The following is a 27219-nucleotide window of genomic DNA, read 5'->3' as shown; positions in this document are numbered from 1 at the left end:
AAGTTGGATAATTTAAGTGAGATAAACTGCGAGTACACAATGTCATCTTAATTTTTAGTTCCTCCGAGTTTTATAAAAAAGTTCAATTTTTCGTGATGAAAAGTATCCCATACGCGGTTACAAGACAAAGAACGTTTCGCTCCTAGACGAATGTTTTTTCGGACGTTTGAGGATAATATCTGTGGACGTGTTCAAAAATGGGGATTAGTTTGTTTTTCTTTTGTTTTTAAATAATGATCAATCATCATCGCGAAACAGAATTCTTTAATCTATTTTTTCTACAGCCATGCCTCGTGAACCATGTGTGCAGAAATATATTTCATTTCGGCAACTCGAATTCGTAATTGCCATATTATACGATCGAATTATTCAAATAATTGAAATAACAACATGTATTGTTGGGAAATGAAAATCGATTGGAGAAAGGAATCGTCAATGTAGAAAAATTATACAAGACGAATGTGGAAACAGCATTGAGTTCTCATCCGAGATCAGAGGGATGCTGGATAAAATACTCGGGGAGGGAGGGTTGGTAACGGAAGACGGAAAGAGGAGAGGCTTTCTAGGAAGTACAAACGTCCGAAAAACATTGTGCATTATTTATGAGTTTTTTCCCACCCTTATTCGCGCTTCGAGGATTGTCAGTAGGTAATAGTAGTACGTACACGATCGAAGCACTCGGAGGAACTATCGGTTGACTAGCTTGCTATGTTTGGTAAATAACATGATCGTCGAAATTACCAAAATGAAATTCTTGTTTGAAAAAATGAATTGAAAGGAAACAATTCCCGACTTATTGAAAAAGCTACGAATTTAAATGAGTAATTTAATTTTTTAGCAGTGAGATAAACAATACAAGTAATATTTTCTTTCTTTTCTTTCTTGTTTTTGTTTTTTTTTTTAATTAGAACCAACGTGACATATTTTTGGTTGTTCGTAAATGAAAAAAATTGTCATCGATGACTGAATGACGTTTGATCGTCGCAGTTTATCCGTTACAATCACTGGGGTTACTTGTTATTACTTTTCCTTAGAACATGCTCGAAATACAAGAAAATAATTACGCGTTGTACAAGCTTTGTACAAGTACTCTGATGGGGATAGTACAATCGCTTCGAGGCAACCAAACTTTAAGAAAACTACTACTCGTCTTTTTCTCGAGAAAAACTCGGATAAAGTAGAACAAAGAAAGATACTCTACTGGTTAAGTAAAATGAAGTAAAAACAAAAAACAAAAAAAAGACGGAAGGGCACGAAAGAGAAAATTTAATAAAAAGAAATAGAAAGAAAGTACGAGAGACTGATGGGGAAGAAAAAAAATAAAAAAGGATAACACGCGAAAATGGTCAAACGTCGAAGAAAAAAAAAGGGGACAAATGTGTGTGTTTGTTTGTGCAAAATAGTTGGACGTGAACAACGGGGCCCGAATGGCACATAAAAAAAAAAAAGAATTACGAGATTGGTGGATTGGAAAGAGATTCTCTTTCTCTTCGGTGATAATAATTCGAAGAGCCGATACAACCACAAAAAGTACACGTGGTTATATTATTTTCAACCAATTTCCTATTTATCTTCGGAAAAATCCTCACCCCCACCCACCCCCTAGCATTTATCAAAAATTCCTTACGTAATCAAAAGCCTATCGAGAGGAGACACGTAAACGAGACCAAATGAACTTCGATTTATCAAGATTCTAGTCATCGAAGTGTTCATAAATAACGTCAAGAAAAAGAAAAAGAAAGCAAACGATTGGACGCGTAAATCGAAGAAAGAGCTGGGGGTGGGGGGTGGGGGCTGGGGGCTGGGGGTCTTAAACGAAGTCGCGAATTTCCGAGAGACACGAATTGTACTTTCCCATTCATCGTGATAATTCGAGAGTTACGCAGCCCGGGCGGAAGAAGAGGGGGCGGGAGGTGGGGGAGGGGCCCTTGGCCAACTCGACGATCGAATCGAAAAAAAAGGGCAATTTGAATCTTTAGTATAATCTACACACATATATATATACAGCCATATAGTGACGATTCCCATTTCGGGGCTCCTCCTCGTCACGAGATGTTTCAGCATTTTTCATTTTGAGTTCGAATCGAGGTCTCGGAGTGCACTTGACCCCGAAACTCAAAAATCTGTGTGTCTGTCGACTACTACCCCCCGGGCAATCATCATACTTTTTGATTTCTATCGTTTCTGAGTATCGGAGATAGAGAAACGCATACTTTTTATCAAACATTTCCTATTAATAACCAAACGTTTACACGTATCGTCTAGATTTGTGTATGTGTGTGTGTCTGTGTGTGTGAGAAAGATAGAGAGAAAAATGCATCTTTCTTTCGTTTAACATTGGCAATAAATATTCTTTCTATCTCATTTTCTTTATCCATCGATTTTTCTTACCCTCCCCCCTCTCCCCCCTCTCCCCTTTCTCTCTCTTTCTATCTCAATCTCTCTATCCTGTTCTATCGTTAACTCTGACTTGATATTAACAATGTCATTTTACCCTATTCTGCGTTCCCCTTAATTAATTTTAAATTGCGATCGATCTCATTATCTGCCCCGGAGACTTTAGCCTAACTTAAGCAAAATCAATTTCTGTGTAATACTTGTGAAACTTTCAACTACGGTATAATAATTTAGAACCCGATCTTAAACTCGTTATTATAGTAAAAATCAATTTTTTTCCCAAAGCATTGGTGGTTTTGATATCAATTTCGTGTTACTTAATACTAATCTTTTGTTAAGGTGTTTTAAAAAGAAAAATAATGTGAGTATACATGACGATTTTAAATGGGAACTATCCTATTTTTTTATTCCTATTTCATTATTTTACATTTCCTATTAAAGAATCATCGTGTTTGCAAAGTCTTGGTTATTTTTTTGGTTTTGTTTTTAGAAATTACGTTCGAAGATTATACGAATACGTTATTATCACGATAAGTCAAGTTGAGTACGATGATCGTGTCGTTAATTTCGTTGTCACTCGTTAAACAAAAAAGATAGAAATAAGAATAACCAAAAAAGAAAAAAAAAACACAAAAAATTCAGCATAAATCACATCTCGTCAAATTATTATTATTATTTTAATATATACTGTCTCCTCGTACACGCGTTTAACGATAATTATCAACGCGTTATATAACTCCTATAGTGATTTGTACAAATTCCCCCAGGCCCCCTCCCATTAATTTTCTGGGTATCATTCTATCATAAACGAGATACTTCCATGCGAAAACATCATATTGCATCGTTGTAATGTCATAGAAGTAGAGTAAGTATCGACTAAAATGACCCTGTAACGTGTAAAATCTTTTTTTTTTTTTATTTTTCTTTCTTTAACGAGAAGAAGTCAAAACCCAGAACGACGTTGTCATCGTTATTTAATCATTTTTGTATTTTTTTATCAAATAAATAATAACAACGAGATCTTTCTCGTTTTTTCACAAACCTAATGCATCGAAAATATCATTTAAACGAATGATTGAATATATTGGACGATATTAATAATATTTTAAGCGATTTTTAACGTGTACGCACACGCACATACGTTTATTGTGCGCCTTCTCTCTCTTTCTTCTTTATCAAGAAAAATCTGAACTCCCTATATATATATATTTATATATATTATATTTTTCGTCACACTTTTATTAGCTAAAACGAGAATACAACGTTATCCGTGATAATATCACGGATTTTCTAGCGTCATTTTATGTTTTATTTTTCTTCTTTTTCTTCTTCTTCTTCTTCTTCTTTCTTATCTCAGACAGTATATCGTCATAAAGATCGAATAGCAAAACGATTTCTAAAAAGGTTGAAGATACTTGTCAAGAGCTTCGGGCCATCCCTTTTCGTAAATCTCCTATAATATACTCTATAAACCTCGAGGGCTTGCTTGGGTTGCGTCTAGTAGGGAAAGACCCCCGTTTTTTTCTTTCTTTTCTTTACCAAAGATGATCTTTACCTTCCGGAAAATGAAAACGAAGAAAAAAAAAAGGAATAGAAGTGTATACGAGCGAGTATTTTTACGGTGGAATCGGATCGATAACACACGCGCGCACGATACGCTTCACTTTCGTTTGAAATTATATTGGGGGGTGTATATCTTCGAGATTAGATAATGAGAAAGTGGGATAGACAGACAGACAGACAGACGGATAGACAGACAGAGAAAGAGAGAGAAAGAGAGAGAGAAAAATAGAGACAACGTTCGTACTTGGCTCTACTAAATCCACGCGCAACAAGGCTTCCGGCACGATGGGTGATCGTAGTAGTAGTAGTAGTAGTAGTAGTAGTAATAGTATTATGGCGTGATGATGACGATATAGCACGATTAGTTTGTAGCGATGGATTAGTGTGCGCATAGCATCTTGATTCATTATTAAATAAGTTAGTTCACAGAGGCATGGCGTTGTAGAGGTCCAAATTGGGATGGTAAAATAGGGGCGTTGGGGTAGGTGGATTGTGGTGGGGTGCGGGTTGTGCCTGTATGAGGTTCAAGTTCAGGTTCAGGGGCGCGATGTGGGCCGCATTATGGTGGTTAAGGTGGTTAAGGCTAAGGTGGTTACCTGTCGGGTAGGGTAGTCCGAAACTAGGGTACCCAGAATAACCGCGGCTTGCCGCGTATGCCGCGTATGCCGCTGCTGAGAAACCTGCGAACAGATAAATCAATTTTGTTAACAACTTTTTCAACATTTTTAAGGCCTAAGATTTTTACATTTCTTTTTATATTTTACTTTTTCTTTTTTTTTTCTCATTCTGCAAAAGAAGTAACGTTGAAAACGTTTTATTGTAACCTCCTCCCCTCCCCCTCCTCCATCCCCTATACCCCCTTCATTCTTTTACTTTCCTACGAGAGAAAGTGACTCTACGTTCAATTATTTGCGATGTATTAATAAACAACAAAAAAAGTGCATCTTTCAAACGTGTCTGTGCCATTCGCATTATTGAAGACGTGTCAACGAAAATGTAGGTCGGATTGATGAACATTGATTTATCATTCGATCGTTCCATTATAATGCTTATAACGCGTATACCAGAGATAGGTACCTCTATATTAATAACATTTTCTTTTTTCTCCCTCCCCCCCCTTTTACGATTCTACTACAATCTGATGGCTACGTACGCAATCATTCAATCATCGTGAATGCGTATCGACGTATGCATGCAAATGGAAAGCGACCAACCACCACCCAGTTGAAACGTGATATTCGATAAATATCCAGTAGATATTGAAACATGCATAGAGTGTCATCGTCGTTCATCCACATTTTACTGACGTTTACGACGTATTCTTCTCTTTATCATATTCAAAGTGTTCGCTCTAGGAAAACTTATCCACCCTTTTCTCCCCCCTCCCCCCAATATTCGTATAACATCTATTCGTCTACCTTCTCTATCGAATATATATCTGACCGATATAAATATTACTAAATATATTTCGAAAAAAAGTTATTGTATCCGTGCCGAGGTATATCAATATACAATTTTTATTTTTGAATTTGAAATAAAGAAGAATTTTTTGGTTCACTACTGGCAGCATATTCGAAAAAAATCCTTTCTCTCGATTTATTCGAATCGTCCATACGCACGACCACGAATTACATTTACGTATACGGAATAAATTGAACATACTTTCGATTAAACTATTTATGGGAATATAAAATTAACAGAGTATTTATTATTCTAGAGATTATTATACTCACCTTCTGGTATAGCTCCCACGGACCACATAAAATCTATAAGAGAAAACGAAAGTCGGATTATAATATTTGAATGAAATCGTTAAATATATATTTTTTTTCAATGTGTTTCATTTTTGTCATTCTTTTCCCTTCGAATTTGTTTTCAATTTTGTTAGTACAACGTCTCTTTGACTTTTACGATCGTAATTTCTGCAACCAACGTGGACAAAAAATATTGACTTGACCGAAACAATTACAACATTTTAACCATGTGTTATTTACTTCTCTTCTTTTTCTTTTTTCATCGAAAGTGAAAGTTTGTTTGTGGATAAAGTTTCATTCGTTTCACTTCCATCGTATTTCGTCGTCACTTTTAACGAATATCAAAAATTGTCCGTTCAATATTTTTCTCCGAGCAGGCAAAGGTATGCATTAAGACACTTAAAATATGTACATGGATATAAGTCAAGTATTAAAGCGAAGCGTTGCAGAAATTCGTCGGAAGAATAAACGATTGGAATATAACGTATGACTAGGTTTGATCAAACGATAAGAGTTGTTTATATAAAAAAAAAAAAATAACAAAAAAAAATATATATAGATAGATATAAATGTATGAAAAAGGATTAGAAGCTTTTCTAGGTTAGACAGTATAGATAAAAAGAAGTAGAAGAAGAAGAACAAATGTATATATGTATATATATGTATATATATATGTATACAAATAGATAAAGAGAAGAGAAAAAGTGAAAGAAAGAATAGTGAAAAAGTAGAAGAAGAAAGAAAGAAAGAAAGAGAGAGAAAAAAAAAAGAAAGGGAAAGAGAAAAATGCATCCATGAAATTTCATAATTTGATACTAATTTAAAGACCACACAACTAAGACTCTGGCTATGTATATATGTATATCGCATTGTCTATATAGCGCGACTAAATTGTGTAATAAGGTACTAGTAACTACTACGCGCGGCCGATAGGTATTTTCAATCTACGACAAAATAAACCCTCCTATGATCTATGGTTATTGTAGCCTTTAAAGGTATTAGTTAATCAGTTACCGTTAAGTAATATTTGCTAGGCTGACTATATAGCTTATTAGATATCGACTAAGGGTCGGCAATTTGTCAAGCATTTATGGCGGACAAAACGGTCTAAAACCGTTTATTTATTCGTTTTCTTCAATGGAATACGAATATGTGAATGTGTTTCTATTCTAAATTGAATTCTGTCTGCCACGTGATGTAAAACCTATTGCCGACGCTACTACCACATTTATATTGACGATACAATATTTATAAAAAAAAACACCGACCACAATAATACTACACTACTTACTATTCTAGTGTTCATATCGACGTTGCTCTCACAATATTACGCAGATGGAAAAGTATAAGAGCGTTTATTATTCTAGCCATTAAGATACACTGATACATATTAATAGTATTAGTGATTTTTGTTTTCGTACCTAATTATCTTTCTACCGGGCTGGTTTTGATTGCGTCAAAAGCGCACGATTCTTTTTGGGGTTTTTTTTTTCTGTTTTTTTTTTTCTGTTTTTTTTTTTGTTCATTTTCATTTTCATTTTCATGTTTTTTTTTCTTTTCTTTATCTTTTTTCTTTTTCTCTCGACATCGTCGTTTTCTTTGGCTCTTATATTTTTTTGTTTTGTTTTTGGTGTACTTTTTTTTTTCTTTTTCGTTCTTTTTTTTTTTTCCTTTTTTACTTTCGTTTCTTTCAATAAATTGAACAACAATAAGTTTAGCATAAATTAACTATTTCGAGCGTTAACCCTCGTGTGTGTTTTATATATGATTACCATCAAAATTTCTTCAAATGTTATATTAGATAGATAGATAAGATAGATATTTATATATTAATTTTCTTAATATATGTATATATATATAATATTGAAATATATATGTAGGAGATTTATATGCGTACTATACATAAATATTATATGTGCAATTGATACACTGCAACGAATGTATATTTTTTCAAGTAATATATTTATGTATACGTGTACTTTCTCAGATGCAACAAAACGATTCCACATAGAGCAGACGTTTATGTACGATATTAACATTAATAGTCTCTCTCTTTCTCTCTCTCTCTCTCGCGCTCTCTCCCTCTCTCTCCCGTTATTGCTTTCTCAAAAATTTCTAGTGCGAATGATACGCATTACGCTCGAGATTATCAGTCGCCAATCGATTAACATTCGATATTTCAATGTCGATTACACGAAATTCATCGAGTTAATCTTTAAAAGAGACGATTTTTCCTTTGAGATAGTACCGTCCAAAAATGCTTTGTCTCGAGAAAGAAATATTTCATTTTTTTTTATGGAAATAGTCTGACAGAGGCAAAGAAACGCTTAGATCGATGGGTGGTGTTGGTTGTGCTTCACCACGACACCACGTATTAGTTGGACAATTTTCTTGTTGTCGTCATATTTTTAAGACACAAAACCAAAATCCGGCCCAAATAAGCATTTTACAGAGTGAACAGAAATGAAACCGCATGTTAAAATCTGGTCTACTTACGAAACTGACAGTGTTGCGCCTCTCAGGCAAAGTACGTACTTTCTAGGACACACGTCTCACGCATTATTATTAAGGTAAATGATGCTATATAGTTTTAGAACTGTTAATTACTGTGTAATGTGTATATAATAGAAGGTTTTAAGAGGTAAGGAATCAGGTATAGTAGAGAGAATAAGAAGTTGGAATAAGATTTGTTAGGGAGCATGTTAACGTGAAGCAAAAGTTTTGAGGAGGACGTAAGATTACAACAGGAGGTATATGGATAAAGGATGTAAGGATTAAGGTGGTAGAGAGTGTTGGTAATGGTAAAGGTCCAGGATACAGGTATAGACACGTATAAGTAAGATATATATTTAGTGTGTATATCCTATAGAGAGGTATAATATTACTTGGCTATGTAACGTAGCTTGTTAAGTAGAGGTACAATGTAATAGGTCTCATTAAAGCCGCTGGCAATATGTATTCTCGGTGGAAGATGTACATATGTTTCTCATTTCTTGCTTCCCGTAATAATCGGCCCTTCTCGAACGGTGAACATCAAACGTGACCGTGAGGTATGATAACGAGCTATACGATAAGAGAAAAGGAAACTCGTAGAGGCAGCGTAAGGATATGACAGTTAAATCCGTTTAATTTCATTTCCGTTCGAGATGGTTTTTACGTATATAAATATATATATATATATGTATGTATATAGGTTTATATATATACGATTATCCAACCATTTTGAGAAACGCTCGCAGACGAAGAATGGATGCATGATCTTCCACGAAGAAGTACCTAAAATATATTACTAATCTAACGATATTATAGTGGCTCCTCAAAAAAGCTAATAGTTCACTAGTAGTCTCAACGGTAGGAACGTATACATAGTATAGTAATTCGCCAAAAAATTATTCGCTCTAACTAATCGAACCTAGATCGCCTAAAATCTCTCGAATAAATAAAACTAAGGTTTGTAACAACACAAATGTTTACCTAATTACCTAGATATGTATAGGTATATATATATATATATGTAGATAATATGTATATATAGATATAGAAGACATACTTCGATATGTATAACTGTAAGGTCTATTACAAAAAACTATAAGGTGTAATAATGCGGCTCTCACAAAATATATCGATATTAATATCAAATACTATGGCGTTATACCAAATAGGTAAATACAAAACAATATAATAATAATACGTATATAATTTGCCGTTTATCTAGATTGGATTTAGGTACGTATGTGTATAAGTATATATATATATATGTTTTATCATATACTTATATGATTCTATCCGTGTATATGTTGTATAATTTTTCAACTTAATTCATTTTCAAATAGAGACATATACTGACGGATAGTTCGGACCTCTCGCGGCTTATTTTGTTTTTTCATTCTCGAATTCTCGTACGTCGTATAATCGAATACACGTCGTTATTTTTCGTTCCAGTTTCTTTTTTTTTTTTTTTTTACTTTACTATTCTTTTCTTTTCTTTTCTTTCTTTTCTTTATTATCGGAATCTTTTTCTCATTTTTCCTTTTTTCCTTTCTTTTCTTTCGATATTATGAAATTTCATGAAGTTATAGCGAAAAATATTTTGAAAGGCGCGACGAATGAGAAGTGCTTATTTTGTCGACCACCATTTGCCGAGGGCTATTAATTAATTATTATGCTTATTCGCCTTTCGCCATATCAATTTTTTCGCGATGAAAAAGAAAAAAAAACACATTTAGATAAAAAGGCTTTTCACCTTTGGAGTTGTCAATGTAACACACTAGGCGTGCCGCTACCTGGGAATGTATATATATATATATATATATATATATATATATATTTATTTATATATATATATATTCATCGAATACGAGCGTGGAGCGATTATCTCGACATTGGGCGCCATCGCTTTCGAAAGCTTAAGCTTTCAGTTTTAATTTTCTCTCTTGGAAAATATAATATAAGCCACTTCTTTGTAATAATCAACGACTTGCTGTCGATAATCGTTTGATTCGCAACGCTAGGATCTACCGTCTGAATTGACATTCGACAATTTTTATTAAATATTATACTTTCGCGAAAAGGAAATTATACTTTCTCTTCCGTACTCCTTTGATTGTTATTATTGTTACGAATTGTTCTTTATTTTTTTTGAGGGGGGGGGGTATACGAGCTGATTCATTTTATCGAACTGTCTATCTTGTTAACGAGAGAAAAATTATAAACAAATAACGCGGTTAAAATGGGGAAATCATTTACGATGCTCAAAATGAAACACACGACAACAGGGAGGGCTGATGTCGTATTCATTTCCGGAGAGTAGTCGTCGAATCAAATCCTGTTTCATTTTATTACGGAGTCAACGGAAAGGAAAGTCAATTCCCTTAGGGGAAATACGACTTTGGCCGCGTACTATCGAACGTTGTCTATCGAAACGAATTCTCGTCTATTTTCTAGAGATTTGAACACTTCTTCCTTATTGTCCTACCTCTGCTTTACTAACCCAACTACAAAATTACTACCAGTCTTTCGCGTTGTATTTTGTCTCGTTGCTAACTACGTTACTCTTTGGCTACTTGAAAATGAGGCCCCGTGGTTGATCATCAAGTTACGTCAAAGTCGAAATCTACAAACTTTTTGCTACGAATTAATTTTATCTCTTTTTATTCTTTATTATTTAATCTTTATTTTTTTTTTTTTTTCTTTGCATTTAAATTGCACTAAGATCACAGTTTTACCGAACTGAACTTCTCGAACGGCTCACACGCGAGAATAATTTCTTGCCCCGATATACGAAACGAGGATTATTTCTTTCTAAACTACGATATTATTGCACTTTCCGATATGTCAACGATGCCTAGCGCTACTACATTAATTCGTTCGAAGATAAATCGCAGATATAACTACAGTATATTAGTACTTTCGATAAATCATTTATTTCTTTGTTTGAGGAAAAAAACAATATCTAGGATAGTGGGGAATGTATACGAAGTAACGTAACAACAACGGACGTATCCGATTAATTAAATAAAATGCATTTAAACTTTCGCAGTGGACAAAAATGACATACCCAATAAAAAGAAAACGTATCGAATAATCGAAGATTCCAATCAAAATGTCATATAACTAAAAGAAAAGATTTTACATACTACATTGTATTCCGGATGCGGAAAAGTTAAAAATATGTTAAATAATTTTGTATAGTCCACTGCGATCGAGAGAGCGTGTCACGATTGTTCATTGCGGCCTTGATAGGGGGGTAAGTATTGTGGGTCATAGACCAATGGTCGGAATGGGATGATAAACGGCGCCCATGTCGAGTCCCTGCACGCCCAAAAGATCGCTCATGGAATAAGTCAAAGTGGCCGCACGAGATGCGGCTGCTGCGGCGACCGGATGGGGCCTGTAGGAGGCAGCAGCGGCCGCGGCAGCCGCTGCGGCCAATGCCCGTTTGACATCGTAAACGGCCGCAGCGGTGGATGCGGCCGCGGCCGGGTTCCCGGCCCCGGCCGCGTATTGGTAGGTAGCGGCCGCGCTCGGTGCGGCGGTGGCTACGATTGGCGTCAGCAAGTGGTGGTGGGGGGTACCAGCGGTAGCTGCCGCGGCAGCGTGTGCGGCCGCCGCGGCCGCTGTTGCCGCTGTACCCGTCGGGAGGGGATACGGCGCGTAACGATAGGTGGTGGGAGTGGGTGTCGCGACCATCACCAACTCACCGTATGCACCTCTGCCAGCCGCTCGTGTCTTCGCCAGGTTCGCCGGGAGCATCACTTCCTTCGGCTGTGCTTTCTTGCATTCGACCTTGAAAGTTCCATCCCCCATTTTTTAACCTTCCTTTATATCCTCTTTTTTTTTATCGCCACTACTGGCTACTACTATTAACTATGTTATACTGATGTTAGTAGTTTTTTTTTTTTGCTACGATCAAGTAAGAATTGAACTGTATGATCATATATTAGATATATATGATACTATTTAGACTAATTTTAACATCAACAAATATGTTCTTTATATATTTTATTAATTGAATAATTTATTTTTCGTATTGAAAAAGTTCTATTCTTACTTGAATCTGATACCCTTCAGATAGCATCAATCATTTTCGTAATCGTTTTAAAATTGAGACGTACTAATTAAAATGTCCGTCATAAGATCTTTACCCTATGATAGAATACGTTTCTAAAGAGATCTTATCGTTTTTGCTAAGCGTTTGATCTAATTGAGCTTGCACCCTTGTTCTCTTGCATGAGCGTCAAATGCAAATAGAACCACCAACGCGGTCTTTCTTCTCGATTATATGGAAAATTAATTCTGCTCGAAGACGTATTCGCCCACGGTGAGGGAAAAGCAAATACTGTTTGATGCCACCTGTGCGGGTATACGTTGGACGAGGAAAGAAGAAGAGTATATTTCTTCGACCAATGATGAATCAAATTTCTTAGTTTACAGATCGACGACTTACCATTTTGTTGTTAATCTCGTGGAAATGAATCTCACAGACTTTGTCGACTACATCCTCGCTTTGAAATGTGACGAAGCCAAAACCTGAAACAAACAAATTATAACCGATTGATAAGTAAAAGTGTTTGTGATAGAAAAATGATCGGGTTACATGTTAAAAAAGTTAAGTTTGACGATCAACGATTGATCGTCGAGACAAGAAAAATATCATCGATTTGGTCAAAAACAATTTATATATACGAATTTCTATGATATTTATTTTATTCGTAGACGAACAAATGACTAAAAGGAATTGCAGCAAGAAAGATATCAGCCAAAAGTCGTAACTTAATCAAGTATCAAGGGTTATTAAAAACTTTGCATTGCTCTCCGGGCGATTTTAATCTCGACCCCATCGTGCCGTGCTTGCTTCTCTTTCAGCTAGTAATTCTGACTGGAGTTATTCGCGTAGTGCGAGTTATACGAATACGGTGGTGCGTGGTGTGATTCAAGATAAGCGGAAGTTAGTTTCCTTAGTGTAAGAAACTCGGACTAAAATTGTAGGAATCTTAAGAGGCTACGAGGGAATGGAAACTCTAGAATCTTTGGTAGCTTAGTGGTTGGAATACCACACGCGAAAAGCAGGAGGTCTTTTCGAATTTGACCCCAGTCAAAATCCATTTTACATGATATGACTTGAAAAACTTCTAAATAATAATGGATGAAAGTTATAGACAAAATTGATATTCCATTTATGTCAAATTTGGGTTTAGACATTAATCTAAAAGTACATTTGTCAAGTATAGTATCATTGGTCTGACATATGTTACTCACTTTAAGAGCTTTATATCACAATCCCCATGGGCAAGGGATTGAGATACGCCTAATCAGCGCATTCTCATAGAGAACTACCAGTATGTTGAAAGCTGTAGGGCCAACAATCTCCCTGGTAGGAGTAAGACACTTCCACAATTTCTACCGACTCAGCAGGCGGTGTCCGAACTAATGGTGCGCAGGTCACCCAACGGGATCATGGAGGATTCCTTGCCAACTTGATTAGACATACTACTGTCTCTACGAGTTCTGCTCATGATCGAGACAGAGGTCGAAATCCCTGCGGGCGATCCCCGAACCCTCGTGATACCAGTTAAAATCAATGGTTAAATCTTCCTAACTTTCTCTACTACTAATCGAAGTCTCGTACTTCCACTAATATTGGCTCCCCAGCACTTCGGTTATGCGTTATTGCTACCAAAAGACGATTACAAGAATCAACCTAAACGGTCATTCAGCCAACATTAAATTCCCTCAGGACATCATTACAATTACAATAGTAAAGCTAAGAGAGTCATCGAAAAAATATCGAAGTGTCCGTTGAACAAATTCGTACAAAACCAAACGTATGAGTAATCTAATTGTAAGAATATTATAAGTCAAAATTGAGATAAAATACAATTGAAAAGAGAACAATCTTATTTCGTCCGTACATTTACGAAAAATATTCATCGAGCTTTACATGCACGTGTTTGAACGTTTACGATTGATCCATCGCAAGAAAGTTAATTTCCCGAATAAATGATGTAAAATCGTTTGAATTATTGCCGATGAAAATGATTCGTTTTAAATTGGTACTTTCAGTTTTGACTTTTCTCATACTCATTGCGCACTCATACTACTACTACCACTACTACTACTACCATCCCCCAACTTTTCTTCCGTTCTCTCTCCGTATCGTGCTTTTGCTCAGCCACCCGAACGTCTCCTATACTATAGGAAGCGCTGGTGATTAAGTTATAAACTTGGCAAGACGTCCGTTTGAGCGAGAAAGGGGCTTACTTCATTTATGTAATTTATAGTACTCCGCCAGTTAGCTAACTCTGTAGAGCCCAAGCACTCGCCTCGTACAAAGGCCATGCTCTGACACCGGTAACGTTTAACTACTTCCCATGCTGGAGTCTTTACCCAAGCACCTTATATAGTTTAGATCTAAGCTCTACCTATGGAATTTCCCTACCATGGAATTTCTTATCCCGCGATAAAACATGCCTTTTAATTGAACAACGTAGTTTAGTATTATTTTCTTTTTTTTTCTCGCAGTAAGGAGGAGGAGAAGGAGACTTCGCAAAATTTACGAGAACGTTATAACTTTCACGTGGTATCTGTAACATAGGAAAGAAGTGAAACTATCAATTTACAATATTATTATACTTGTACCACGATCCCGAACAATCTTTTTATAGTCTCGAAAATGAAAAAGTATAATAACCAAGAAAGCGTAAGAAAGATAAGAGACCATTAGATGGAAGGACGTGGTCAGGGATTCTTCCAAGAGGATCATCAATAAATTTCACCAAGTGAGCTGTGCTATTCGAATTCTCTCGAATTTTTATAAGAAGAAAATTGATTCTCTTGGTAGGTATTACGTTCGTACGAAAAAAAATTCATTTTCACGCGATGCCTTCTATACAAAGAACAGAGAGAGAGAGAGAGAGAGAGAGAGAGAGAGAAAAGGTAGTGCTAGACTAGAATCGTTTTTCGTACGAAACGACTAATAAGAAAAAGTGTTTGCTCAGCTGTTTGAAGAACCCTTACCGAATGCGAACCAGATGCGTTTATTTCAATAAAAAAAAAGAAGAAAAAAAATAATCTCTCGAGATTATCGTAAGTAGATTCAAAGTTTCTCGTTCTGTTATCGTCGTAAAGTCAAGTGACGTTCTCTTAAAATGATCCATAAATGATCGTAAAACGCGGCACGGAATCGCAATAAATTTGTGCATCAGAGAGAGAAAGAGAGAGAAAGTGGCACGTTGCTTTTGTGTTCTTAGTCATCTTTGCTATTTAGGTGCAGCATCCTTTTGTACCAAAATGCATCATCGTTCTGTAATATAAAAGGACGATAAATAAAGGATCCACTACTGGGTAAAAGGGCGTAACGCGATAAGAAATTAAATAGAAGAGTTGCGCTCGGCTTTCATTGTTTTTTGATCGATCGCACGACTAAATAATACCAGATGCTTTAGGTAAAATGCATTTCTCTTACAAAATCCGAAGTGTTACGACGACGACGACGACGATGACGACGACTGAGGAGAAGAGAAAAGAAAGGGAGAGGGAGGGGATAGGAGGATAGGGAATAGAGGGTAGAGGGTAGGGGTGGTTTCTTTTGCCTCGTTCGCGCTCGTCGACGCCATCTTCGACCTTTAACTTTTCCATCTTTCTCTAGTCTCGACCCTAGCTCGCGTTGTCGAGCGACCCCTTGGTCTCTTTCTTTCTTTCTTTTCTCTCTACTACTACTACTACTATTACTACTACTACTACTACTACTTCGTCCCTTCAACTCTCGAGTATAATGCGACCCCGGCATTGTACCAAGCGAGCATGTTAACGTTTAAAAGCCAGGAGGCTGGTAAGCGCGTTTCAGAATTTTACCGTGCATTGAGAGTGGTAAAAGGTTCTTCTCAAAAGGCACGCTGGCAGAACGATTTGAAACTTGTAAATGGATACGGCTTAGACCTCCTCCCAGTTTTCTCTCTCTCTCTCTCTCTCTTTCTTTCTTTCTCTTTCTCTTACACACAAACTCATTCGTAGCTCTTAGTTTCCGTGCGATCCTACTCGTGCAACCAGTCCCATAAACTCGTTTGTTTCTAATGGCGTCACTGTCGTGATCATTCCCGAAAGCGGAAACGTAGCCAAGTTCAAAGGAAATCCCAGAGATAGAGATAGAGACATGATTACGAGCTTTCATCGATATCACACATACGTGCATTATATATATATATATATGTAAATGTATTTCTATACAGGTAGACAGTTATCGAACTAAACGCGTTCTAAGTATGGGCGTTTATTTACTACACGACTATTTAAATTGTATTATAAATTGATAATAATCAATAAATTCCTTGGCACCATCCAACGAAAACCCAATTACCGAATGTGCACTGGCAATAATCAACTCCGCGATATCTAGTTCAGCGCGAAACTAATTTACAACTCGTCCCGACTCTCTCTCTCTCTCTCTCTCTCTTTCTATTTCTCTTTCTCTTTCTCTCAGCGTGAACGTAATCACCCTCTTGGTAGGAACGATGATAATCCAAGTTTGTGAAACAGTGATCAAGGCGTTGGGTGCTGGAATCATGATAACCATCGATTCTGCTTTCGAACGTGTACGTATACGTACGTGTGGCATTTTCTTAAAGACTTTCCTAGTTAGAGAAAGAGAAAGATAGACAGATATATACATAGATATATAAACTTATATGTAAGTATTATATATTAAGATATATATATATATATTTTACTCGCAAGTTTGAATCTTATCATTCGATATGGCAAGTATCGAGAAAGGGAAATAACCGAGATTTTCGTTTCACGATATACGCAGTTACGAACGTCGTTAAGCTTGCTAATTGGTCGGGCATTAAATGCGCGAGATTAGCGCATTAACGAGCGCGGCTGTGCTAATATCGCAGGCAGGATCCACCCCTCTCTTTTCGTTTCGAGTTTCCGGCGTGTTCTCCTCCTCCTCCTCCTCCTCCTGCGCCTGGTTCGCTTTGCCACCCGCGAAATCGCGATTCGCGGCCGGATTACCGGGACGGACGTACTCTCGGATCCGGCACAAACTTTCGAAACGATAGCAGCACGTCGGTATACGTCCCATGGTGTTTAATCCTCGCGTTTTGGTAAAGATATTTTCCCGTAACCCGGAATTAACGAATTAAACGTCGAAACTTGAAAAAACCTCCTCCTCTAGCCCCGCCCCCACCACTCGCCCCTCCTCCGTCAATGAGAATTCAAATGATGAAATACCTTCGCGTCTATAGTTGACATTTTCTTTTTATTTGTTTTCCAAGGAATACGCGTTTGTTTGAGAAATAAAAAAAAAACACGTTTATAAAACGCGATCCGATCGACAAAATATTCGCGATGGTTGTTACACCGCTCCAGGATAATTGACATTTGAGATATCCAACTGATACTATTGGTAATCGTATTTTGTGTTTCAAATATATATACAAATTTCATGTTGCTAGAATTGGTACGCCGATGGCGCTATAACGATCCATGCAGTATCAGTTAGATCAAGTAATAGATATCAACTTGTTGATTTACGATGCTAACCAAACCATGGTATTGAGGTTCCACGGTGATTCTCAGGCTTTTCGAACCTCGGTTGTGCCATCATTCTATAATGGCTACCCTAAAACTCTCATACGTGAATATATTACCTCTCTAGGAACACATTGATAAATAACAAACTTCCAATCGTATTGATAATAAAAATTCATCAACGCGTATTAATATTATAATGAATTAAACGTATCGATATTATGTGTCTATCGAAGAATAAATAAAATACTATTCGAAGTATTGATTTATTTTCAATCCGTTTTACAATTTACCAATGACAAATATAATCGAAAGAAAATTGTACAAAAAAATCTGTCAGATACGAAATAATGTAATATTTAATAAATAATCTATTATTATATTTGTAACGGTTATCAGAGAAACGATGACAAAAACGAGGACACTTTATTCGAGAATTTCTAAAAGTTACGGAATTTTTTTTTTAATTTAAAACGTCGTTGAGAAAATAGTCAAGTATAATAATTTTGCGGGTCCTCGTAGCAGAGAAGATGCAAGTCGTTCCTCGAGAAGACGTTAATTGATCTCACTTAATTAGGTGTAAGTTTCTCGAGCTAAATTAGGCTCTTTTTGTAAAACGCTTGATAGACATTACCAAGAGATATACAGAATTGCAAAGTGCATTTTAACGCGGCTGGTGTTTCGCTTAGCATGCTCCTTCTTCGTAGCGTTGGCTACGTTTGCCGGTTTCTCTTCTCTTCTCCTCTCTTCTCTTCTTATGTTAGAACCTCGCAACCCTCTCTCTCTCTCTCTCTCTCTCTCTTTATCCCTCGAGTCTCCTCCGTTAACGTTTCTTCCTCGGCTCGGTTCCTTCGTAAGGGAGATTAAACGAACGAACCAAATTGAAATACTTAAGTCGTCAGGGAACCAGTGCGAGAAAGACAGAGTGAAACGGGTTATACGAAGATTAGGAGAAACTCTGTTTCGCAAACTACCTTCCCGCTATATGATTTCATCCACCTGACGTCAAAACTTCAATATATCTCTTTGCCAACGATCAAACGAAAATATTTTCAATCGTATTCAAACCTCGGTTTCTTTGATTACAACGATTCTTATTTTATTCTATCCAACTTTCATTTAAAAACTTGATTTTCTCTAATCAATTATAATTAATTGTAAGTAAAAATTATTATTTATATATATATATATATAAAATGACATAAATACAATAATTTTGAATAATTAGTGAAAAAAGCAAATGTGCTTATAATTATGAAAGTGGTCTGAGTCAAAATTGAAAAAAAATAAATTTATTAGTTATTTCACACAGCATATTATTTTAAATTAAATTAATTCAATGTAATTTTCACGATATTGTGAAAAATGAACCGTTAGATAGTGTTTGTTAATTCAATATTTATTAATTCAATTTATTTGTTAATTCAATATTATTGAATAGTATTTATTTGTTAATTCAATATTATTAAATATCTTGAAACAAAAAATATATGTGACTTAGACCACTTTCATAATTATGGGCACAAATGATCTCATAAGTATCGAAGAAATTGGAATTTAAGAACTAAAAATCAGACACACACACACACACCGTGTCACACTATTTTTTATTCCCTTTTGTAATTACGAAAGAGAATTTTCTTTTATGACACGATATCCCTTTAACGTTTATAATCGACTTTGTAGTGCGAGGCAAACGCTTCGATGGAGCATGCGAACGAAAAATGATTAATTACATGTCAACGATTAATTACGTACTTACTTAACAGCTGGGCTCATTATTAACACGAGATTATAATACTTCCGCTTAAAGAAGAGAACCCTTCTCTTTATGTCAATCGAACATAAGATTAAGTCACGGCAACAATCAAGATACTAATAAACGAACAAACTGTCTTCTTTATTCTTCGTTATTTATTCGTTGTTGTTAATAATTAATAATATCTACGCACATGTATCGTTTAATCATCGCATAATCATATTTTGTCAATACCCGAATGATTTTATTTATTGAAAGTAGTCGTTTAATGACTTCATTTGTTAATGCGATCACTTAAAAATGAACTTTTACATAAAAAAAAAATATCTGCGAAATTATAGAAAAAGTTTGCTTATCAAAAAATTTATCGATTTGCCGAACGGATTATTCATCTTACTTTTCTTTCTTCTGTTCTTTTTTTTTTTATTTTAACCGATATTTTGTCAATACTCGTATGATTTTATTTATTGAAAGTGGTCGTTTAATGAGTTCATTGTTAATTAACCATTTAAAAATAAACTTTTATTTAGAAAAAAAATATCTGCGAAATTATAGAAAAAGTTTCGTCGTTTGCTTATCAACAAATTTATCGATTTGCCAAACGGATTATTCATCTTACTTTTCTTTCTTTTTTTGTTTTTATTCTAACCGATATTTTTACTTTTTCTTTTTCCTTCTATCCAACTGATATATCCCTCGGTTTTTTTTCGTTTCTTTTTTTCGCGAAAAATCGTGCTCAACGTAGACACGTCATTCAACAGTCGTGGCCATTACCACCGGGAACGATGCCATAAGATATAATTGAACGAAATCCCTCTCTATTAGAAGTACCCATCGTTTCTTTGAATGAGCTAACCTTTATCTTTTCATTTCTTTCTCTTGAAATAAAGAAAGAAAAAGATAAAGGGGTTCGACCCCCATTTAGACTCGTTTCGTTTCAAACGTTGTGTAGGTTTGTTGTAGTGTATTTATCAGACCAAGTTTCTCAACGAAGAAGAATAGAAATTATTTTTTGTTTCTTCCCTTTTTTTTTTGTATATATAAGCAATATCGTTAACAAAATCATTATCACGATCGCGATAATTTATTATTAAATTTGATAAAAGTGGCCAATGAAATAATTAAATCGATCAATGAGTATATTCGTATATTCGTTTTTATCTCATTTTATTTTTGAAAAGAACATTCGAGTAAAATCGGATTAAACGATTTAACTTTATACATGAAAAATGAAGATAAAAAAGTAAATCCGTTTTTATCGCAGCGATGACATAATTCGCAAGAATGAATAATATAGATTTGTTACTAACAATATTAGAAATAAATCTTATCTGTAAGATTAAAAACCCCTTGGATATTTTTCTTATCGTGGATCTATCCAATCCGTTCTTTTAACGATGAGGAAAAATGAAAAAGTGAAAAAAGAAAAAGAAATTTGTCGTAAAACTCGTAAGAATAAAGTGTGTCTCTCTATTTTAATAAAGATTTTTTTACTTTAATTACGGTACCATCTTTTTTTTCTTCTCTTATCCGATTGAAATAATCATGAAAGTTTTGGAAAGTAAGAATCAGGATTAATCGAGGAAAAATCCTTAAAGAATAAAGATAGGAAATATAATAGATGAAGAGTGGCCGAGTGGTCTTGACAAATTTTCACGAGCATCTCTTCTTCTCGCGAACATCTTTCCTTAGTTGTACTCATCTTAATTATGAGCAATAATAAGGTACGTTCTTCCCTTCTTAATCAACGGGGTATAGCAGAAGTCTGATTGAAGGAGATCAGAGACACCGTATTGACAAATTTCGAGTAAATTTCGTCGTTCATTCGTAAATTCAACGAAATAATGAATCTTGCAATCTAAAACACGAAGTAAATGTTTACGTTTGCTAAAACTATATATATAGATATTTACAACGTAATTTTAGTTGTTCGAAATATTATGCTGATATGAAATTTACTACTAATGAACTAAACGTTATTTCTTGATTATTCCTATACGAATATGACTAACTTGAAATATCTCATTTCATTTGGAAATAAATAATAAAATAAGAATAGAGGATAGATATCTCTCGACGTTTATCTTTTAAACAAAAGTTTTCATAAAAGACCAGGAAAGGGAAACAAAAGGAAAAAAATCAAACTATTCTATCTCAACGTCAGATTTGTAAGATCGTAAAGCATATTTCTATTGTAACTACTACTATTACTACTGCACATTTTTCTTTGTAGATTTTCGTCTTTTTCATTTTCTTTTTATCTATCTTTCCTCTTGGTTGTCACTTAAAACGTATGGCACGTTTTCTTCGGAGGAACGGTGGGAAAAAAGTTTTATTACGAAACAATAAAATATGTGAGAATATGAAGGTAGTACACCTAGTCTCTAGCTAGCTAGCTAGCCAGCTAGCTAGCCGAACAACATAGAAGCGTTTTGATTTACAGGACAAGTTTTATCGTATCAGTAAGAAAGAAAGAAAGAAAGAATGGTTGTACGTTATGGAGTATTATTACTTGGTAATATTACGATATAGCATTATATATATATATTTTAGATATATGTTAGAAAGTTTAAACTATTTCTTTGATTGGTGGTCGATGTTTCGATAAATCGATGGTGTATGGTGGCAAGACAGAGAAGAAAAAGAAGAAGAAAAGATATAAAAGTGTGGTGGAACGGAAATTCTGCCTAAAGCAGAGAGAAGACGTAGAGGGTTTCTTTCAGTTTAACATCCAGCAGAAGTCCCAGGAACCCTGAAGGCGTAGGCGGATTTACACATACCGAACTCGAGATTTGAATCAACTCTCACAGCATTGGGACAATAAAAGGAAGAGAAGCTCTAAGGAATACCTACGAGGTGTCCCAGATGTGCAACTAGCGACCTCCTTTGACGTGACAGCATAAAAGGAGGAAAGCTGCTCGTCAAATATGAAAATCCTCGGTGTATATATATATATACATATATATATATGTATATGTGTATGTGTATATATGAGCGAGTATTCCTTCTTCCTTTTCCTTTTCCTCTTACCCCACCTTCTCGAGAGAAAGTCTATATATTCCGTCAAGTGGAACTTTTATGGCAGCGAAATTACTTATCGTTGAGAAGTAAAGAATATAAAGATGGAAAAAAACTGAAAATAACTATAGACTTACGGAAATTCGAGTAAAAAAGATAGATAGATATATATATATAACGAAATGATCAAGAGGAATTTCACATATTACTACGGAACCACCATTAAGAAAATGGAAAATAAGAATTTAATGCGATAAGTTACGATTAGAAGAGTTTTCCCCCACCCTCTGCTCCCCTGCCCCCCCTGCCACCATCCGTGTCTCTTCTCGAGCGATCATTTTACTTTACTCGAATCAGCCCTCGCGATCCATTTGCGAAAAGAAGCTTTCTTCACGAATATGAATGTTCTTGCGGCATTATGAGATTGGCTTTTGACTCTCTCTCTCTCTCTCTCTTTTCTTTTCTTTTCTTTTCTTTTCTTTCTTCTTCGTTCGTTTTCAATTCTCGTCGTATCTTTTTTGCTTTTCCCTTTATCTTTCCACTCCCGCGTTCTATCTTTTTTACTCTCGAGAATTTTTTTATCGAGAAATATAATATATCGGGTGGGGGGGGTGAATATCATCGTCTCGCAGGGTGGTTTATTTTTTTGTTGAAAATCGCGAATCGAACATAACGTCGTATAACAAATGAATTACAGTGTAGTGACGAGGAAATATTATGGAATAAGTAAATAAGAGAAAAAAAGATGCGAAGGAAGGAAAAGAACAGGCAAGACGTTCAATTATCGGCCGGTTACGCGAAGGATTTTATTGTTTTTTTTCTTTCCTTACTTCCTTCTCATTTCCCTTTTTATTTCGTTACCCTTTCTTACTCTTTCGATCTGAAAAAAGAATCTCATTCTTTTTTTCTATCTCATTTTTCGTCTACGCGTAACTCATTCGTGATATTCGTTAACGTTCCCTTACAAACTGTACTCGCTGAGAATCCTTTAAGAATTTATTTACAATTTTAAAAATAAGACAAACATAGATAGATATTTAATGATACGTGTAACACAGTATATTCTCATTTAAATTTTTTCATATTATTTCTATGTAAAACGAGACGAATACAAAAAAAAAAAAAAATAAGAGACGACGTTTAGCGCTCGTACGATAAATTGAAGAAAGTGAAGTACAACAGATTTGTATAGTAAAAGATGATTCTCCCTTCGAGAAAACGTTCCTCTCAACCGGAATAAAACAAAGAAGAAGAAGAAGAAGAAGAAGAAATGTCTTTAAAGAAATGGGAGTGATAATGAATATGGGGAAGGGAAAAAACACATAGGATTGGAAAAAAGGATCACGTGCGTGAGAGCGATGAGGCGACGTTTTCTTAAGATGAGAAAAGCATGAAATGGGGTAGGGGGAAAAGAACAAGAAAAATAAAGACAAAGAAATAAAGTAATAGAGAATAAAAGATAGATACAGATAGATGGATAGATAGTTAGAAAAAGAGAGAAAGAGAGAGACATACAGGTAGACTGACGAACAGAGACAAAGAGCAAACGTAAAGAGAGAGAGAGAGAGAGAAGCAGATAAACAGAAACCACAAGCTCCGTGGGGGATTTCGAACGTAATAGAGGCGGGTACTTCACCAGCACGCATTATTCTCGTTACAGGAGCAAGGCTGAGGTTTATGGCACGAATGGTTATAGTCCGTGATAGCGGTTTATGCCCCCACATCGCAACCTTCCAGAGCTTTCCGTCGAGTGGACGTGTGTTGCAAGTTATTCCTTCCTACCACCCACAACCCACTTTCTCATCCATCTACTACCACTCCTATCTAAACCCTCAACCACCTCTTACGCTTAGTCCTTCTCTTCTCTTTTCTTTTCTTTTCTTTTTCTTTTTCCCTTTCATCATTTCCTTCTTCTTTCTTCATTACCAACCTACGCTTTCTTTCTATCCGTCTATCTTTCTATCTGGATATCACTTTTTCTACGAGCTGCGATAAGATCGTACATCATCGTGCAGGTTTTAAGGGAGAAGTCGAGAGGGGAGGGGGGGAATACACGTTACGAGATAATGTTATTTCCCAAGCAACCTGATTTTTCTCTCTCTCTCTGCCTTTTCCTACCTTTAATGATCCCCGATTCCATTTCTTTTTATATTTGCTTTTCGCTAAAGTCAAATAGAGTATTTAAATCTACGTTTGGTTTATTTTATTTTTGTTCTACGCGTTATCCAACGAATATCGCGATATTCGTTGATAATCGTTCGTAACACATGTCATTTAAAAACTATGCGAATTGGGTGGAATGAACGCGGCGCCGGTTATTAATTATACTCCCCATAATCCAAACATACCGAGAAGAGGGGCAAAGACCAATAAATCACCATTCACCAGTCTACATTCATTTTCCCCTTTCTCTCTCTCTCTCTCACTCTCTCTGTTTCCCTTTCGATCTCTTGAATCGAAAGCGATTAAAAAGACCGTCAGTGGTGCTCTGAATAAACTGGTCATATAATCCGGTACTTTATTGGAATTCGCTTTTGAAAATATTATGCTACTGAACGAGTTGACAAAGGGAGTAAACCTCTCTCTCTCATTCCCTTTTCTCTTTTTCTTTCTCATTAGTCTGTCTCATTCTCTCACAGTCATTCTCTCTTGCTTGCTTGCTTGCTTGCTTGCTTGCTTGCTTGCCCACTCTTGCAAGTATCTTCCTACCAGCATCGTCGTAACACAGCCCGTAGGGCGGCATTACATTAGGCCATAGTGGCCGCAGTAATCTCAGCTATGTGTATCCATTTAGCCCCCGGGCACATAGTACGGCCTATCCAGTGTAATCCGAGCTTAATTGCCCGCCGAATCAATGCCATCCGCTCAAGCCTTCCGTTCGGTGGCCCTGCTTCCTAGCTACCTATCTCTCTCACTCTCTCTCACTCTCTCACTCTCTCTCTCTCTATCCTTCCTCACTTTGTCTATCCCTTTGGGCGCATACTTATTACGCATTGTACGCCCACATTGTGCGTACTATCGATTAAGAGATGAGTCCAGTTCGATCATACCTATACCGTGAAGATTTATCTCTCTATGGTATGAAGTATTATAACTCCAGTCTCATGAATCCCCATAGAACTGAAATTCTCGTTTCGAAATGTATCGATTGTGTGTGTGTGTTTTTTGTTTAAGAAAATATAATAATCAATATGATTGTACTCCTCGTGTTTTATTGAGGAATCTTTTGAAGTTATACTTCTTTTGGCGCGTTGGGGAAAATGTAATGGGGAGTGATTTTGTTCCGAGCGTCTGGAAAAACGACACCATGAAGTTTATCGGTATTTAACGACGCGCGGGAAAGCGATTTCAAGTATACGGCATGAAGTTGTCTTCTCTTCTTCTTCCCCTTTTTTTCTCAAGTGGGTCACCCATCCAAATACTAATCGTACTCAGCGCTGCTTTACTTAAATGATCGAACGAGAACTAATGCTGTAACTGCGCCATGGCTGTTGACGCGTCAAGTAATTCGATATATCTCTCTTATATTTAGTGTGGACTGATATCTATATTTGATGTTTTCTTTTTCTTTTTTTTGTAATCGGTTAAGTTTGTTTAAATAACGATTTAACTGATTGTTTATCGTCAAGGATATTAAAGAAAATAGTAAAGTTATTGAGAACGACACCTGTTGCTGTATATTCGTGTATACCGACTCTTTAACGTAGACGCAATAGTTCAGTGTTATATGCGAGATTTATTATTAATTGTGTTAAAGAATATATTTCTTTTAGAGACAAAGTTTTAACTAAGAAAAGAGACTGGACGATATAAAATAATGTTGATGATAGAGTGGAAGTTAAAATGAAGTTTGTTTAAAAAGAGGATTTAACGTAGGCGTTAGAGAGGATCGTTAACGTCTATCTTTGCAGTAGAAGAGTGAAAGAGGGAATGAAGAGAACAGAAAGTGAGTGTAAGTGAGTGAGTGAGAGAGAAAGAGAAGAAGGGATAGGTAGAAATAAGGGCGGAGAAGGAGAGGATGGTTCGACAGTTTGAAGATGGTAACAACCCCGTTGGGTGATACGATCCTTTAAGCGCGATAATACTCCGACGATGAGCTTTCGACGTACCTGAGGGAAATTATCGAGTATCTACCGTGAACTGAGATAATATCGTTGGCGGTGGTGGCAGCAATGGATTTCAAGGAGAGAGGAAAGCGCTTTATTCGATTACTCTGTTTATGCCACGAAAAAATATGAACAAAATTTTGATCCATCGATGATAGTCAGTTTTACGTGACTCGTAACTAACGCAAAGGTTAGTTAATAATACGAACAATAATTCGATTAAAAAATATATACTTTTATTTGTTTATAAAATTTCTTATTAAATATATTTTGTAGTAATTTATTATATATTTATATTTCGATTAGAGATAGATACTTTTAATTGTTTCTTTTTTTTTGTTTATCATTTCCATGAAATTTGTATTATATTTAATAGCAGTTTTTTATTTTCATTCGTAAACGCGTATTTATTTATTTAATACGATTCGTGTATCACTTATGAGATTGATTAAATATAACATATGTAATAATTATGGGAAAATTTATTTTTCAGCGAAATAATAAAGTGTGTGTGAGAGAGAGAGAGAGAGAGAGAGGGAAAGATAAAATGAATAAATTTTGTCTACGATACGATAAAGTGCATTCGCGA

General features: G+C 35.7%; 1 protein-coding gene across 6 annotated transcripts in view; it reads right to left on the bottom strand.

Moving 5' to 3' along the window:
* Positions 1 to 27219, bottom strand: part of LOC122515355 (RNA-binding protein Musashi homolog Rbp6) — a 557776-nt gene that overhangs the window by 29468 nt on the left and 501089 nt on the right. For all 6 annotated transcript variants that reach the window (XM_043632682.1, XM_043632674.1, XM_043632690.1 and 3 more), the window contains 4 exons: positions 12661 to 12743; positions 11915 to 11999; positions 5694 to 5726; positions 4557 to 4640 (listed from right to left, as the gene is read on the bottom strand). In XM_043632682.1, coding sequence (XP_043488617.1) covers positions 4557 to 4640; positions 5694 to 5726; positions 11915 to 11999; positions 12661 to 12743 — 285 coding nt within the window. The remainder of the gene's footprint in view (positions 1 to 4556; positions 4641 to 5693; positions 5727 to 11914; positions 12000 to 12660; positions 12744 to 27219) is intronic.

Source organism: Polistes fuscatus, unplaced genomic scaffold (genome assembly GCF_010416935.1).
Source record: "Polistes fuscatus isolate 324 unplaced genomic scaffold, CU_Pfus_HIC Scaffold1, whole genome shotgun sequence".
Lineage (NCBI taxonomy): Eukaryota > Metazoa > Arthropoda > Insecta > Hymenoptera > Vespidae > Polistes > Polistes fuscatus.
Note: the sequence above shows the minus strand (reverse complement) of the source record. Positions and strands in the feature narration are given on the sequence as shown.